The 17,474-nt window shown below is 45.1% G+C and overlaps 1 protein-coding gene across 2 annotated transcripts in view; it reads left to right on the top strand.

Annotated features, from left to right (window-relative positions):
- The window catches only part of BCAR1 (BCAR1 scaffold protein, Cas family member), a 329,630-nt gene that overhangs the window by 239,833 nt on the left and 72,323 nt on the right, over nucleotides 1-17,474 (top strand). For both annotated transcript variants that reach the window (XM_069604505.1, XM_069604502.1), the window contains one exon: nucleotides 16,152-17,201. In XM_069604505.1, coding sequence (XP_069460606.1) covers nucleotides 16,152-17,201 — 1,050 coding nt within the window. The remainder of the gene's footprint in view (nucleotides 1-16,151; nucleotides 17,202-17,474) is intronic.

Raw genomic sequence — 17,474 nt, 5'->3', positions numbered from 1 at the left:
GCATACGCTGGACGTTGCTCGTGCCTTGAAGCTCTATGTGACGCGCACAAGCTATTTGGGAAGCCATCTCAACACTTTGGGCCTGTGAATCACTGGAAGGCCCTGCCAAAGGCTTCCATATCCAGGCCACTCTCCGGGTGCATCATACACTGTCATCGTCTGGCCAACAGACCTCTTCCAGGCTGGCTGAGAGCCCATTCCACCAGAGCCATTGCAGCAACAACGTCCTTTCTCTCTGGTGTTCCCCTGCTGGACATTTGAAGCTGCTAGGTGCAGGTCTACGCACACCTTCATGAAATTCTACTGCATCAACAGGGATTCCTGAGTCGGACAGGCGGTGCTACGCAACCTGTTAAGGGTTAAGTGGTTGTGTCTTGCCATCTCTCCTGGTTGTGTATATGTACTGCTGTGTGATTGTATTCATGAGCATGTAAATCCATGCCAGACCCCATGCTGGAGAAGGAACAAGTTACTTACCTGTAACCGTTGTTCTGTAGCATGAGTCTGGCATGGTTTTGCATGCTAACCCTCCCTCCTTCCCTGCTGTGGCTCTTCTGGGTTCATACTGTCACTTCACGTGCTTTCAAATCTCAAGATGACCACCGGGGTTGGTGCTTAGGGAGACGGTCGTGATTGGGTGGGTGCAGTATGACAGATGTATCCAGTGATTGGTTAATAGGAGATAGGCAGTTTTGAAGCTTTTAAAGCAAGACTGCTTTCTTTTTTTTACTGAGGATTCCCGGCCTGATGACGGAATATTCATGAGCATGTGAATCTATGCCAGACCCATGCTGGAGAAAAACATCATCTCTGTTAACAGATCAGCCGCTGGGCAACACTTAATGCATGCAGCACCACTGCCACTGGCCTGGGTGTAAGCACAGAGCACATTGGATGAGTGTTGACCCGACCACAGCCATGCCTAGCTGCATTTGAACGGCAGTACTTCTGCCTTATTCCAAAATGGACACTGAGCTACTTGCCTCAGACATGCGCTAGAGATACAGACGAAACAAATTGCCTGATGAAATTCATGAACCCAAATGAGATTCTAATGGGAAGCTTCACTGCGCAGTACGAATGTGAGGTTTGGTAACCAAAGAAGACCATATGGATACATATAAAAGATTGGAGAAACCACATCAAAGGCGGCACATGCAAGGAACCTTGAGCAAGAGATCAGAAAGGGTACCAGAGTTGGAGTATACCCAGGAGCAGAGAGAGCACTTACAAATGGCAAACCAAGGAGCTGTACAGTCCAGGAGATCTGAGAAGCTCAGGAAAGTTAATTGGCCCAAGGGTGCTACATGTTCCAATAAACCCGAGAGAGATTAGCAGCTTCGGAAAGCTTAGGGCACAGAGAGATTGAGAGGTGCGAGTACCTGAAAGAATACCAAGGAGATGGGGATTCCAGAAAGAAGGCTACCTGACCAAAGGGTGGGAATATCTGGTGATTGCTGTGAGAGCAAACATGTTGCTATAACTGTAAGAGCATGGTGTTAAGAAGTGAGCTAGGTGCTACAACACTGAATCTTTGCTTAAAAAAGAGCTAGAGCGAGGTCCGCATCCCTACAAGATAGATGTCTGATGCACTATAGGTTATCCCTTCCCTACACCTTGTGCTGTGATTATTCAGTTTGAAAACACCCTCCTCGTTTGTAGCTAATCCCCTTGGACATATAGGAGTTTCTCAATCGCCATCCTGAAAATAACCTCATCTTTGATACTTTCCATGTGTTGCAGTTTGCTACACCTTGTAAGTCTTCACAATTGGATTGCAATCCAAGACTTTTAGACAAGATGAAATTCACATTAACTTTATCTGAAAGATTTGGTTTACAAGTAAAGTCCAGTTTCTGTGCTGGCAACAATCTACCACTCCTGTTCTATGTGGGTCTTTTATACTGAACAGAGCCAGGTGATTACATGCTCCAACTAAAGCAATGAAAGGCACAGAGGATGGTCAGTAAAAAAAAAAGCTGTCAGACAATAACATTTGATCTGTGCAGAAAGTATTTGGCGGATTGCATTGGACTACTTGTCATTCGCTGCACAAAGGGGGGCACATAGTTAAGGTAGACTTGATCGAAATGCGATTGCAGAATTTCAGCGGTTTTGTTGCGTTAAATCTGTTCACCTTAACTCTCTCTGAACCAAGGTTTTTGTTTTCACTGAATTTCAAAGGTTTTGTTGCTAGGTATTTTTCACGTCAAATCTGATTTAAACGTGATCAAACTTTTTGTTTGGAAAATATCAGCCAAATTAACCCATGAGCACATGCCTAACAGAAGGGATTCACAATGACATTTGCAAAATTAGAGGCTGGCAAGATAGCTCGGTGGGTTGAGGGCTTGCTGCTGCGATCTCTGTGTGATCTGCAGGTCCGAATCTCAGCACGCCCAACTCGGGCTTTCTTCCTTCTGCAGTCGATAAATGAATACCAACTACGGTTTGGGTGATATTGGAGGTATGTGTCCTATATAAAGCTCCTATGTGTAAGTGCCATATAAATAACACATCATTAGATCATAGCGGTCATCCAAGGGGGCACGCCGAGTTAAGATGATTATCACTTCCCACATTGGCTGAAATTCAAGGGTTTTGTTGCGTTAACTCTGATCACCTTAACTGTGCCTTAACTAAAGTTTTTTCAATTATATATATATATGCGAAACACCAAAAAGGTTGTGGTGGGTTTAGGTACTTTGCAAGCTCTCCTCATTCCTAGAGCTAAATGCAAGACCTGTACCTGGTGGTAATCTTAGTACATTTTAATGCAAAGTGTTGGGGTGAAAAAGGGATCCTGAGACATCAGTAAAATATATTACACAGTCATGTCCAGGGCCAATGGTGCCAAATTATGAATTGTCACAAAATGGCCTCTATTCTCCAATGTATAGTAAAATAGGTTAAACACAAATAAAATTGGTATGCACTGAGAGGTAGTGAAAGGGGTTAAGCAATTATAAACAATGCCTAGTGAGCTGCCAAAAGTCAGGACATGCAAAGATTTATACTAGACCTAAATGGTCACAATTCACCCTTTGTAATGAGTGGAAACACAGCCAAGTATAGATACAGTATCCCAATACATCTTCAGGGACAGGAGAGCAGTTGAATTATTATAGCAAGTTATGTAATAATGTACAGGGAAGAACTAACAATCCACTCTTTGAGAACCTCCAGGGACCCACAAGAATGTCAAAAGCTGGGTGATTACCTTTTTTCGTCGCTTTGCAGGAGTTCAGTTCAACAGTCAGTAGAACATTTCCTCATAGAAGTAAACTGGGGCAAGTCCATAGGGAAACTGTGGTTATGGGTTAAAGCCAGGTAATCATCAGTTCCACCCCACAGGTGCAACCAAAGAAGCAATTGACCCCAGATAACACCAGAACAGCCCCTTTAAGAGCTCCAGGTTCATGACCCCACCAGCTTGTTGGACGCTAAGTAGGATTCGGGGCAATGGAAGTCGATGGTGATTGGTAGTAGAAGGGGTCCTGCAACACCCCACTAGTCCCAGACCCAGGGCACCCCTGAAGACAATTTTGAAGAATATATCTGGACTAGAGACAAGTGCTTAAGGTGACAATCACTGAAGATCTGTTTTGGAGATGCTGGGAGATCCCAATAGATGCAGAGCTTCTTTTACTGTGCTGAGACAAAGGGGCTAATTACAATTTTCCCCGGTCTGGAAAAAATGCCTGTAAAATTGCCAGTAATTCTGGCACCGGCATTTCTTTCAGACCGGGGAAGCACAAGTTTGCCGGTGGGGTCCACGAATCTATCTCCCGGCTTGACCTGCTATTAGACCAGGCCCCCACCAGCAAAAGAAATGTGCAATTACCTCCATGGAGTCCTATGGGTCTCCATGGAATGGGGAGTTACCGGCATTCCTGCCGCCCGTAATATCCCTTTAATACGGGGATATCAGGAGACGGGAATGCTAATTCCATTTTGGTAGCATCCCACCGGAATTAACAGCGGGATACCACCCTACTCAGGAGTTAGGCAGAGTTTGTATGCAGTACCCTCTGGGACCACTACACACAACTATGAATACAGGTGTAAGCAAGCCAACCTTTGGTATAAGTCTTTACTGCACAGTTTTGGTAGTGGAGCAGAGTAGCCAGGCTTATCTCAAGAGGGGAATGTGAGCAGTAATGCTGCTACACACAGCTCTACAATCACAGGTGTTCAAATAAACTCTTAGACTCAAGGTTTCTTTGATAAATACTTATTAATTTATGTATCTGTCAGTTATAAAACATTCATAAGAAGGAGGCAATTATATAACACTCAAATATACTTCAATACTATTTCAGAATACTTTTCAAGAGGAGTAAAAGGCAAAGATTATTAGAACATGAAAGTTTACAATTATTCTTAGATAGTGCAAATACTTGTAGTTCAATAGAAGAGTCAATTCAATTCAGTAGGCTAGGCCAAAGTCAATGGGCTAAAGTCTTGGATGGTTTATAGTGATTTTTTCGAATGGCATATTTTCGAATGCCATTTTCTCAACGCAATTTTGCTGAAAATTGTTCTTTCGAATGTTTATTTTTTGTAATTTTATTTTTGAAATGGGCGGTTCCCTCCCCAAACCCCCTTTTTTAAACTTTTTTTTTTACTTACGAACCAAAAATAATACAATCAAGAAAAAAAGATTTCACCAAAATGTTTTCGACAAAATGCTGTTTCGAAAATAAGTTTTCAAAAAAATGACTGGATATCTTCTTGGGTAGGATAAAGTGGTTCTGGTAAGTAAACGGTAAAGTCTCGGCACAAGTTCTCAGAAGTAGTTTGTAAAAAGAAGAATCATATGTTGGGTCACAAGCTGATTAGGCCTGCGAGTTGCAAAAGATTCAAGCACTTTCACTGCGCAAGGTAAGTAGTCAGTCTCGTTTCACAGTACCTTTCAATGAAGAAAAAGATGCAGCTGGTGACTTCTGTTCCTGGCAGTTCCTGCAGATCTCGCTGTTCCTGGGCCTCAGTCGTGGGGACAAGAGGGAGGACGTCGGGGGACTACTGGTCAAAAAGCTTGCAACTGGCAAACTTCAATTCCGGTGGCTGTAAGTAACTCACACAATCTGGTGTCCATCTCCCTGGTTATACAGTTTCCTGCAGCACTCTGAGGAAAATGCAACCAGCTCCGAGATAGGTGTCCAGGTGGCTTACTGTTGAGTTGATTGGTCCAACCAACTGAAAGGGAGAAGTCGTCCTTGCAGGGCTTCTCTGTTGAGGTGATCTTGGCGATTCGGGCCTGCAGCAGGGCTTCACCGGGCAAACCAACGGTGCAGGAGTTGCAGCAGCCGTCCTCTTCAAGCTCGTCTTTGGTTCTTTCGTTCCAGTGGTTGACTCTGCCTTCCAAGCCAAGAGACTCGCCTTTTATTCAGTTCTTTCCCATTCATTCCAGCCTAGCTGTCACTCACCCAGCAGGGTGGCTGTCCATGCCGGACAGTCAGCCAGCCAATCACCACAGAGTACATTTGGGTCTCCTAGAAGAATAACCACAGAGAGTTTCGGGCACCTCCCTTACTTCCTGCCCACCCCAGACACTCGGGCGCCAGAGGCGGTCTTCACTCCTGAAGCCTGCGTAGGTGAATGAACAAAGAGACCAAACCTGGTTTGCCGCGCAGAGACAAACTCTAGAAGGGCCTTTCCACAAAGAAATGGCGAAAAAAGAAGACCGGGCCCTGTTTTTACAGAGGGGGCTCAGACGCCATCTTGACAAACATGGCTCCTGCGATTTAACGTTACCGGAGCTACGAATAGTTCGCAATCAGGAAAAACATGCTAGTTTGTTGTAAAACCACTGCCACCAGCCATTCTGAGAGGAAAGGGTAGCATTTGACTGCTACATGAGTATTTAGACACAGGGGATACTAAGTAACCCCTCCAGCACTCTATTGTAAGATAGGGTGTGCTGGGTCTAGGATTTTAAAAGACTAGTAAAGTCAATTTCACTTTACTTACTCTGGGAAACAGTAGTTTATCCCAGAGAAGGTAGTTAAACCTTGAGAAACCCTGAAAGGCTTTCCTGTGCCATTGCACTGAGGGTGTTGTGTGACACAAATGAAAGGCTGATGCCTATGGAGTTGGTTAGACTCCATAACCAAAGAAAACACAGAGGTAAAACGCATATCAAAATACATGAGAGAGTGGGGAAAAGGGTCACACTCTCTCCAGGTAAAAAGTCCTCAAAATCCAGCAAAGTTGCTGGGGGTCTCTAAGGTGAAGGGAATTGGCACATTTTTGGGAATGCTCCCTAACTCGGGTACTTAAACCTCGGCCAGCATTAACCCAGATGGACATAAAGAGGAGTAATCGGTTTTACCAGCTGAGCAGCTCAGCAGCCAGAAGCACCAACTGGAAACTGACCAGAGAAAGAGGAATCCGGCGAAGGGGATCTGGGCAGCTCAAAGGGTAGGTTTGGACAGCAAGCTAACAAAGAATGGTCCCACAATTGGAGAATCTGATGAAGATATGGCCAAAGTTGGACCGAAGTTGGAGAAGTGGTCACCCACCACTCTTCTAGAACTGGCTGTCTCCATAGAAAAAGGATTTAACTGGGCGGCAGCACAGCAATGACCCAGAAATGGTCCTAGCACAGCAAAGCCAGTCCAGCCAGAAAGGATTGCATTGGAGGACGATGAATTCCCCGGAAGGTCTTTCAAAAACCTTAAGAATAACTAGGAGGAAGAAAAAAAGAGTCCAGGGTCCAGCCAGCATGGCCGCACCTGATCCTCTGTAGCAAGATCTCATTTTTGGGGCAATCCCCAGCAATTAAAGTAAGAATGGGCATGGTATCCACCAGATGGACATTCACTCAGGTGCTGGCCTGAGCCAGCTCTTCAATCACACACCTGGCAGGCACAAAATCAGGCTGGTCCAAAAAGCTGCATAACACTCAGATCCACCCACACTTGATTTGTATTGGGCTTGTCTTGAGCAGAAAAACAAGGGCGGGCACTTTAATCCACTGTAGAGGGCTGAGCTCACTTTAGCACAATGGGCTATTAAGCCTGCCTCCTGGTTCAAACATGGCCGGGATGGCCCAATGCAAATTGGCTGGGAGTAGGGCTTGAAAAAATCCATTAGTACTGCACATCTACCATACTGGTACACCAGGTTCACCAAGAGTGCATTCATTGTTGTTGTATTAGTAACCCAATGTTACATTGCAGCTGCCACAATGCTACAACCACAGCACATTCGAAGGGTGACGGACCAAAATGTGGTACTATAGAGCACCCGTCCTAGCAGCCATATTGGCTACCATAGCACAGCACGTCAAAAAGGATTGCATTAACGAGGGACTTCAGTGAAGTTCCTCTGGACAGAGGAATAAAGTCAAAGATTCAGTAAAACTAACAGGGAACAAGTCAAAGTTAGGGGGTCTTATAAAATGGGGCAAGAGAACCACAAAAATTGACGTCTCTCCTAAGACATAAGTGCAAGCAGAAGCTCGGGACATAGTACAGCAGTGTCCACTAGCCTAAAATACAGTGATCGAGAGTAGCCTTCACACAATGCAGGCAGATGATCTGCAATAGATGAGTTATGACGAGGTATGCCTAGCTCAGGGTAACTGTTTCTTTCACCCGTAGACCCAAGCGACAATTATTAGCATACCCTTTGATGGGCAGAACCTGTTGGGAAAACCAGAACAAGAGGAACTCGAAAAATATAAATAGAATGAATCCTTGCACTTTCTAGAGGCCTTTTCTCAGAGACCAATTCTAAGGTGGATTAAAACGTATGTTCGAAGAGGTTATAGAACAAAGTACAAAACCTTCCCAGAACTCATGGCCACACAGCTGTCCAGAGCACAGACCATCCCAATACCACCAAGGGCAAGATCGTTTCAACAGGAGAGGACATGCAAGAGTCAGGCGTGGGCCCACTAATTTCAGCCCTGCCACAACAACTTGTACAACCTGGTGTTCTCCCATACCTTCCGAGTTGGTGAGTGGGGAGAATAGTCCATCACTTCAGTTGGTCATCACAGTCCAATTAGTAAACACTATATGTAACCCCAATTGTGTTGAATTCCTAAGAGCACTTGTAATATACTATGTTCAACGCCATTCTCTCCTCACATCATGGACCTGGCCAAGAAGGTCCACTACCAGCTGCACCTCCTCAGAGGTATTCTTCCTTTTCTCACTTTCCCCCAGAAGCTCACTGTCTCCAGAGCCCTGATTCCCTCTAGGCTGAACTACTGCAACAGCCTCTTTCTCAGTCTGTCTTCCGTCTTCCTCTACCCTCAACTAATCCAGAACAGTATTGCAAGACTTGTCCTTGGCCTCAAGCCTAGGGACTGTATCTCTCCAGCCCTGAAGTCTCTCCACTGGCTCCCAGTGGCTGCAAGGATCAAGTTCAAGACCCTCTGCATTTTCCACAAGGCTTTCTGGGGCCTGGGGCCTATACTGCATCCAACTATATCTCTTCCTAAACACCTTCCTTCTCGAGCCCTTTGCTCAGCCACCTCCAACTCTCTGAGGGTCACACGCTTCTCCAGGCAGATAGTGGGGAGTAGATCTCTCTCCTCTGCATGTGCCTCCCTCTGGAATGGCCTCCCTACCCCTCTCAAACATGAGCCGGACCACCTGGAGCTCAGGAAGCAGCTCAAGACCTTCCCTTTCATCTCTGCTTTTTCTCGCTCTCTCCCCTGCTGACCTACTGTGTGCTGCACTCACTGGTTGCCTGGCTACTCTCGGAGTCTCACTGGGTACCAGGCTCCTCCACGACCATTAGTCCCTGCACTGCCTCCAGGCCTACCGCACACTTAGGGACTGTAACTGGGACCCTACAGTCCCCTGCCTCCTTGCACTTACCCAGAGCCGCATTGCCCTGGCTGCACTCACTCAGATCAATGTCTGCCTAATTGCACTTCCCCCTTCCCTCCCTCGGCTTTTCCCCTCTCCCATCCCCTGCACTTTGCATTATCGCACTTGCATGATCTGAACGGCACAAGGCCTAGTAAGATCGTTTGTCTTGTCCTCACTCTTTCTTCCCTTCCTTGTCGCGCATAGAAACACTTGTGTACAGGCGCGTTATAAATGACTTATGTCCTATCATATTGTAACATCACGCATATGCAAACAACATCAGTCACCAGTATAAGTAGAGGCACTTCTACAAAAGAGGGACATAGAAGAGGTCTAACAAAGAGAGCACCACTAAGATACACAGTCCGCATACTTCTTGTATGAAAGAGAGACAAGACATAATAGCTGGTACCGAAACCTACACCCTATTAACCGATTTGCAATCTGCAAAGATTCTGTATGATAACTCTACCGGAAGTCATAACTATGTATCTTTCATCCAGCGTCTTCATGTGTCGTTCCCGCTCTAGTTGCTTCATGTTTCCAATGGTCAGTGGAGGAAAAGGACTTGCACATCAATGTATTGGCATTGCTAGCAATATGCCTAGTGTTACACAGCTTCCAATCCCAGATAAGGGTGAAAGCATGTGTTGTTAAAACAGATTTAGACTGGCGCATAAAGAGAGGAACATCGTTAGTGTCTCAACATGCAGCAAAAACTGAGAAATGCCTTGTGGACAAGTTCACTGTTCTCATGTTACCGGAGCCCCAGTGGAAACTAAGCGTGTGCACGCTCCAGCAGATGTGCACGCTGCACAGACTTATTTTCCAGCATGTGTAAATGCTCAAATGCTGACTTTTTACGTCCATGTTCCCAGCAATGTTCTATGGGTGAGATGCTAAAGCTTTCTCTGCTGATTACAAAATGGTGCAAAAGTTTGACAGAGTTAAAGCTTAATGCTCATTTTCATAGCATCAACTTGTGGTATCCACATCTTCTACGCATGCTGGTCAAACCACCGACAAGACATTATCCATTCCAAGATCTACTAACTCTGCAGCATCAGCAAGTTACACATCCATATCCTCACCTCACATTATGAATGTGGCAGCTCAGCTTAAAAGTCCTAGAATTTGAAAATGTGCAATGGCCTCAAAGGTGCTGGAAGAGCTTCAAGGATGCCTCTACACCGAAAACACAACTGGAACTTTGATAAGTGGAATAGTTTATATATTGGTTTACAAAACAAGCAATCAATTAAGTCCATTTTACCAAATCAAATGCTGTCAATACTGTACAGTGGATTAGTATGCAATTCGCTCAAGGTACACATTTCAATGCTAGCCATGTATGACACTTCTCAACACAAGGTCACACGGTGGAAAGACCTAGTAGTTCACACTTTCACTGAGGGAGTCAAGAGGCTGCACCCTCCAGTATCCATCCCAGCGCCAAGTTTGGACTGCTGTCCTCCACACGCCGCTCAAGCTATTGCCCTTTGAACCCAATACGCAGATGTTCTTTAAAACAGTTAAGTGACACTGTAGCGACTTTGATTGCAGTGACTTCAATGTAAAGGGTTAGCATGCTACAGTCCGCATCAATTCAACAATCCTTTGTAGCAATACACAAGGAGAAGGTGGTGTTTCAAGCATGTCCTGGGTTTTTACCTAAATTGACGCCAAAGTTCCCCATGTGAACCAATCCGCAAGCTACCAGCATTTTAAAGACTCAATTTATAGTGCAGGAAGGTGGGCGTGGACGCTAAGCATGCACAGTGCAGTCATAGTCTGCTTGGCTATCACCTGGCTTTTCAGGAAAACCAACCAATTATTTGGGTATCTTTTTTACATAATTTCAAAAGCCACAATCGGCAAGGCATGTATTGCAATATGAATGGGACTGTGCATGCAGAGATGCTGCACCCTAGCACATAAGGAGCTTACCACAAAACCAAGAGGACGCTCTACAAGAGGTGGTGGCCCTTGGATTTCTGGTCACTGTACCCCCAAGTATGCTATGCAAGGTGGCTCTGTTATAATATAATTATAAGAATTGGTTATTTACAGCAACCTTAATACCCAGAGGTTTCTAAGCACGGACCCGAGGATCAAACCTGTGCTGCTCCGCGTCGTCTTGCTTCCAAGGCGAGCCCGTTGCCCCTGAGCTATCCTCCCGAGACGAGTTGTTGGGTTAAGTGCATATTTTCACGAAGTATTAGTGTATAGATACGCAAAGCAGGGCTGACTATCAAGTCTGATAAGCAGTGAAAGAATGTTTTTAATACTGTATCGTGCATACGCCCCCCTAAGAGGGGGGATTCACGCTCGCTAGTCTCTGTATGTATGTGAACATTAAACAGATTCACAAGCTCCAGCAGACAAATGCTGCATACCAGAAATAGTCTTCTAGTACTTGCGTCTGTTTGAGTCCCATGCACCCAAACATTCTCCCCTCTGTGCTATATAAATCACCTTGATTTAAAATGAGTGTTGTAGATTGCCTGTTGCTGTTCCATTGAGTATCCTCGTCTTCCCTTTGTCAGCTTTTGAAAAGGCTGTTAAAACTTTCCACATACTTTTCCTTACTCTATGTTGACAGTCTTTTTCTAACGTGACTAGAGGAAACTCGTTTTGCAGTGCCCTCCATTGTGCATTATTCAACTTCAGACTAGTCAGTCACTGGTGAATATATCTGAACAATAGCTCTGTTTGAGCATTTCTATGCTGATGATCAGGTGGAGTGCAACTCTGCCTACCCCTTTGAAGTAACTGCAAGGTGCTAGGTGTTGGGGAGCATTCGCATTTCTGTGCTAATCCCCTTCAACCTTAGAGACCCCATTTCTTTTGCTGGACGTAGGACTTTGTAATTTTAACCCTGGAGTGAGTGAGACCCTTTTCTCACTCTCATGTGTTTTGACCTGATTTGGATTATGTGTTTTCACTGTTTTTGGAGTCTGACAAACTCCATAGGCATCTACGTTTTGTATTGTGACACACAGAACCTTCAGTGCAGTGTCACAGAGAAATCCCTCAGATTTCTCATAAGGTGTTACCCTCCCTAATTTAAATGGCTGGTGACAGTGGTTTAATTTTCCTACCATTGTGCTTTTCTGCCGCAGGTTGAACCCTCAGCTGCAATACAGCACCCATGGGTGACCATTTCGTCAAAATGGCCCCGGTCTTCTTCTTTCAGCATTTTCTGTTTGTGAGGTCTTTCTTGGGTTTTACTGTGTGTTGAGGCAGATTTGAGCCCTTTGTTCATTTTGTCTTTGGCGTGCTTCAGCCCTGAAACCTGCCTCTGGCTCCAGTGTGTTTGGAAGGACAGGATGCGATGGAGGGTCCCGGAACTACCCTTTCCTTTGTCTCTAGGAAGTCCCGATTGGCTGGCTGTCCTTTCCACGTTACCAAACCACGAGCTGTCCTCACGCCTACAGTGTAAGATAAACAAGTGTTGTGTCCGATACTTATCTATACTAACTGGACTGCTTCCATGCAAGTCCTCTCGTTGTGTGGCTTCTCTGCTTCACGGACCTGCTGTGGCTGCCGTCCCACCCTTTTCTCATGCCTGGTTTGCTCCTCCTCCATGACCCAGCTCCTTGGCAACCTCTGCATTAATTAGCAGAGATGAGTGGGCGCAGTCTTCCTTTATTCTGCTGCCGTGCCCAACATGATGTCATCTGTCTTCACTCTGGATGCTGGGAGTTGTAGTTATTGCCCCAAATTGGCTGGAAATTGTGGGGTTGTTTTCACACTTTTGCTGTTTTTGATCGTGTGACCGACCCCTAACCTTGTTGCCAATGACCCTATGGCCCTGGTGGTCTTGTCAATTAGTCGCTTGTCTGAGGCAGGATTTGGCATAACTGGTACATCAGGCAATATACATTGGAGAATGTGGATAATTTTAAGTATATGGGTTTTAACATTTTCAAGGACAGCAGAAGACATTTGCAATTTGACAAGCTTAGATTAAGAGCAGCGAAACATGTGGCACAAATGAAGAGAATCTGCTTGAGATGTGAGAAGTGTTCTATTGTCCCAGTTTTAACATTTTATAATGCTAAAGTGATTCCTTGTATGGTACAGAGTACATTTTAATGTATCATTTTAAATGCTGGTTGTTGCTTGAAGGTCTCGTTTAGAGGAAAGCATTTTCACTGCCTCAAAGTGTCCCTATTTCTGGCGTGTTCTCCAATCGATTGAAGCCAAAATCAGCTCGAAAATGTGTTTATTTTGCAAGATTTAAGAACCTCCACTCAATTGAGGCATTTTTATTTTGAATCTAATCATATGTGAGGGTAACCAAGAAGTTTTTAAGAACTGGGTGAAAGACTATAACACCATATTAAACAGACTACATCTGTCCCAGGAGAGTCTAAGAAACCAAACGTGTTTAAAAAGCACTCTGGGATTATGATTGGCGTATAACGAGAGACTCCACCTCCCATCATAAACTATCATCTTTTGGTAGGATTAGAGGGGGGGGAGTGATGTACTGCTTTTTTATTAAAATCTCCCAGAAATTGGCTTAGAAATACATTTTTAAGATTAAATTTGTATGTCCTGCCTACTTATTAAATCCTGGGGGCCCAGAGAGACAATCTTGGGATCAGATGAGTTTTTGGATCACATGTTTTTGACATGTGGTGCGTTGCAGAGTTTGAGGGAACAATATTTGTGCAAGATTCCTCCTCTGCCCCCTGTTTGCAGAATTTGTGGTATACAATCTAAAGTGGGCGCTGACTTCCTTAATTGCCGCCATACGTTTTACTACGCGTGTCCTAGAATCAATTTCGGTTGGATGACTTTCTAGGGGCGGCGGGTCAATGAAAAAGAAGCCCTGTTGGTCTCTTGAACTTAATACAATAAGAAAAGAAAGAACCATTAGCAAGGGCAACACAGTGTTCGATGTGTTGTATGGGTGCTGCAAAAATACAATATTGCCATCTGCAAAGGTAGACACAATTGACATTACTATGCTTGTCTAACCGGATTGTAGTATTTCATGTATTTTGCAGCATTTTTGGTCCTTTGTATTTCTGTCCTTGCGCGTCTGTTTTCAAAATCTTTTTGCCTTTTCTGGGAGCTGGAAAGTAGATTACTTTCATCGCTTCCATATCTTGGAATATCTTCCCCAACTGCAGTGTGTCTTTAATTGGATTGCTTTAAATTGCCCTTTTGTCGAGAGGTAGTGTGGGCAGGGGTATCTTTTAGGGTGACCAGATTTCCAAAACGATAAACCGGGACGACCAACAACATAAAAGAGGGACTACCCCATCGCAGCCCACCAATTACTGCCCCTCACCCAACACACCCCCACAACTATCACCCAATCATATTTCCAGCACTTCTCCTTTCTATATAGAGTTCTCATTTATCTGATCTCATGTATATGATCTCATTTGTGCAGTTTTGTCCGTGAATCTTGGCATGTTAATTCAAAACGGGCGTTTGCTCTAATGGATATCACATGGCTTGCTGTACACTCATTTCCGAGCCAGTCTCTGTCACACAGTCAGTAAGTGTTGTGACTTGTACCTGGAAGGTTGGGGGTTCGAGCCAATCCTCCAACTTCAAAATACTGAAAGTGTTGTGAAAATAAATTACAGTTTTAATGAACATAGCCACCCAACCCTGCAAACCCCAGACGGGGTTTCTAAAATGAAAAAACTCCCTGGACCCCAGGACGGAGGGTGATTTTCCACGGACTGTCCTGGGAAAACCGGGACGTCTGGTCCCCCTAGTATCTTTGTATCCAGCAGTGCTCAAAGGTTTTTCATGCCTACAGTGCCAAACAAGTGAAAGTACACACATCTGGCAAAATGGCAGGTTTGTTAATGTCCATCAAAGAATTCTGCATATAATGTTGCTTTTGGCCAATTAAAACAAGCATCAGTAATGGCAAAAGTTTTGGTTTTTGTGTAGACATGGAAAAGGCATTTGTCAGGCACTGCTGTAGTGGTATAAACTGGTCGTCGATGCTAGTAGTTGCAAAATGGTGTGAGTACCTGGGCATATAATAGCAGTCCCTGGCAAATGCCTAATACGTATACACAAGCCAAACCTGTTGGCTTTGACAATGCTTTGTTTTTTTAACAGGACTTCAGCGAAGGACATGCATGTTGCTTTATAAATCGGGTTGCTGAAGGCCGAGCTGGTTAAGTCCTTTTCATTACAACAGTAGCATGTTTACAGCGACAATTAAGTCATTAACTCTCAGAAGACTGCTTTAAAAAACACTGGTCGGGATTTTGAGCACAAAGTGTGATGGTAAGGCATAATAAAGCTAGCTCAAAGAGATCCCAGGAGGATGCGTTCTGGGCGAGGAGGAGCAGGACGTGGGTGGGAATAGCCACAGGGATTAGCATGGCCGTGGGCAGTCGAGTGGGTAAATAACCAAACACCTAAAAGTTTTGTGTCCATCCTCGTATGCCATTACTCCCCAACTGTAGTCTAATGCCACAGCTTTAGTGTCCCGTAATAACCAAAACTAAAAAGCTGCCGATATGGTATTGTGCAGTGCTCGAAGCATCACAGTGCTGTGTGAGCAGGGGTTTTTGTTCATAGTGATAAGCTTGATTCATTGCCACGCCACACAGAAACCAGAAATGTCTTTGTGCATTTTACAGGCATCCCCTGTTTAGATTTGTTTTGTGGTCCCAGGGTTTCCATGCCACTTAATTGTGTGCTTGTGGACGATAATCCTCGATCTTAGTAGCTGACCGCCCTTATGGGAGCAGCATTTTGTGCCTCTTCAATGTGACGATGACCTTTGTACGCAATGCTGATGGAGAAAAAGGACAGATTTGGGACTTGTAATGTGGCACTCGCGAGTTCTGACGCCCAAATTGTGTCCATTCACTCACAAGAGGTACCTCTGCAGTGTAAAAGCTGACCAATTGGAATGGGTTTGCATCCACTTTGCTGTAGTGATCCTGCTAGTGCAGTTTATGGAACCTGAGGTGTGTTTTACACATTCCCAGGCAAGTGTAACCTCTTTGCTGTTACTGCTCTAAAAACACAGGTAGGATGGTTGGTGGGGCTTGTTGTCTTGTGCATATATAGACAGGGGTGCGAGCATCTGCCTGCATCTACATGTTCACTGAAAGTCCAAATGTGGAATAAGTTGCCTCTTAGATGCAGGGCGTGTTACGCATGACCTCCTTGCATGATTGCTGCCACTTGTCTCTTCTTTGTTCATGAATGGGTTTAATGGGAGACAGAATGTGCTTTGAACCTGCAAACATTGGACTGAATACAGCTGAATAGATTCATCTGAATGTGGCATGTACTTATGATTATTTTCTTTTGTTTTTGTAGATCTACGATATTCCGCCCACAAGCAAAGGTAACTGCGATGGTGCCACCCGGGAGGACACCTACGATACGCCCCCAAGGAAGCTGGGAGGGCCAGTGTTTCTGCAGGACGTGTACGATATCCCTAGAGGGGCCCATACCGGGAAAGTATCTTTGGAAAATGAGGAGGAATATATTTATGATGTCCCTCCACAGCCGGACAGGGAAGCAAAAGCCGTGGAAGATCTCACGGGTAACTTCAAGCGGCTTTCTGCGTCCAGCACTGGCAGCACAAGAAGTAACATCTCCAACTCTTCACTGGACACCATCCCTGTTAAAGAGTCGGCCGTCGTGCCCCCAAAGCCGCCCGTGAGGGAGCTGAACGTGGACTTGGATGTGGCCATGGAGATGCTTGCCAAACTCCAGCACAATGTTGCCAGCTCTGTATCTCACCTTATGTCCTTCATAAGTGGAAGCTGGAGGAGCCATCAGCAGATGGAGATCCATGCGCAGGCCATCAAGACTTCTGCCGAAAATGTGCAGACCAGAGTACGAGAATTTCTTGAGTTTGCACGGGGGGCCGTAAGCAATGCCACACAAGCATCAGACCGCACTTTGCACACTAAGCTCAGCAAGCAACTTCAGAAGATGGAGGATATTTACCAAGCCCTGCTGAAGCATAGCCAAGCCTTGGACAGCTGCAACTGGGCCTTGAACGCCCTTGTGATAAACAAGCCGGGCACATCGGATGACTTGGATCACTTTATCATGTACTCCCGGGGAATCCCAGACGATACCAAGCAACTGGCCTCGTTTCTCCATGGAAATGCATCCTTGCTGTTCAAAAGGACTAGGCAAAAGTCAGTAGTTGTTGATGCTCAGACCGGGCTTGAGAACGCCCGCCACACTGCCAACACCCTGTCAATTTACCAAACGTGCCAATCGGAAAAGCCAAGCATACAGTCTAGGCCATTGCCTTCCCCTCCCAAATTTGTTGCTGGAGAATCTCCGGATGGACCTTGTGAGAATAACGAAAGTGGCTGGTTGGAAGATTACGACTATGTCCATTTACAGGTCCGTGCTCAAGGGTCTTGTTGGGGAAAATATATGTATCTTATTGGTGGGAGGAAATTCAGGTGTTTTCATTTAACAGCACAAAGTATATTTTACCAGATGAGGATACAGATGAGCAAATAAGTTATCCGTGAACTTGACGCTGATTATTGTTATTTCACCCTGTAAACCTTGTTCTTTACCTGGGCCACTGACTGCTGTGCACAGGTGCACTCACACTGTCACTAATCTGGAAGAAGTGCCATCATTTTATTTAAAAAAATCTTCTTTTCA

The sequence above is a fragment of the Ambystoma mexicanum genome, chromosome 1p (genome assembly GCF_040938575.1).
Source record: "Ambystoma mexicanum isolate Mex_15411 chromosome 1p, UKY_AmexF1_1, whole genome shotgun sequence".
NCBI classification, from domain to species: domain Eukaryota; kingdom Metazoa; phylum Chordata; class Amphibia; order Caudata; family Ambystomatidae; genus Ambystoma; species Ambystoma mexicanum.
This window is presented reverse-complemented; position numbering and strand designations above follow the sequence as displayed.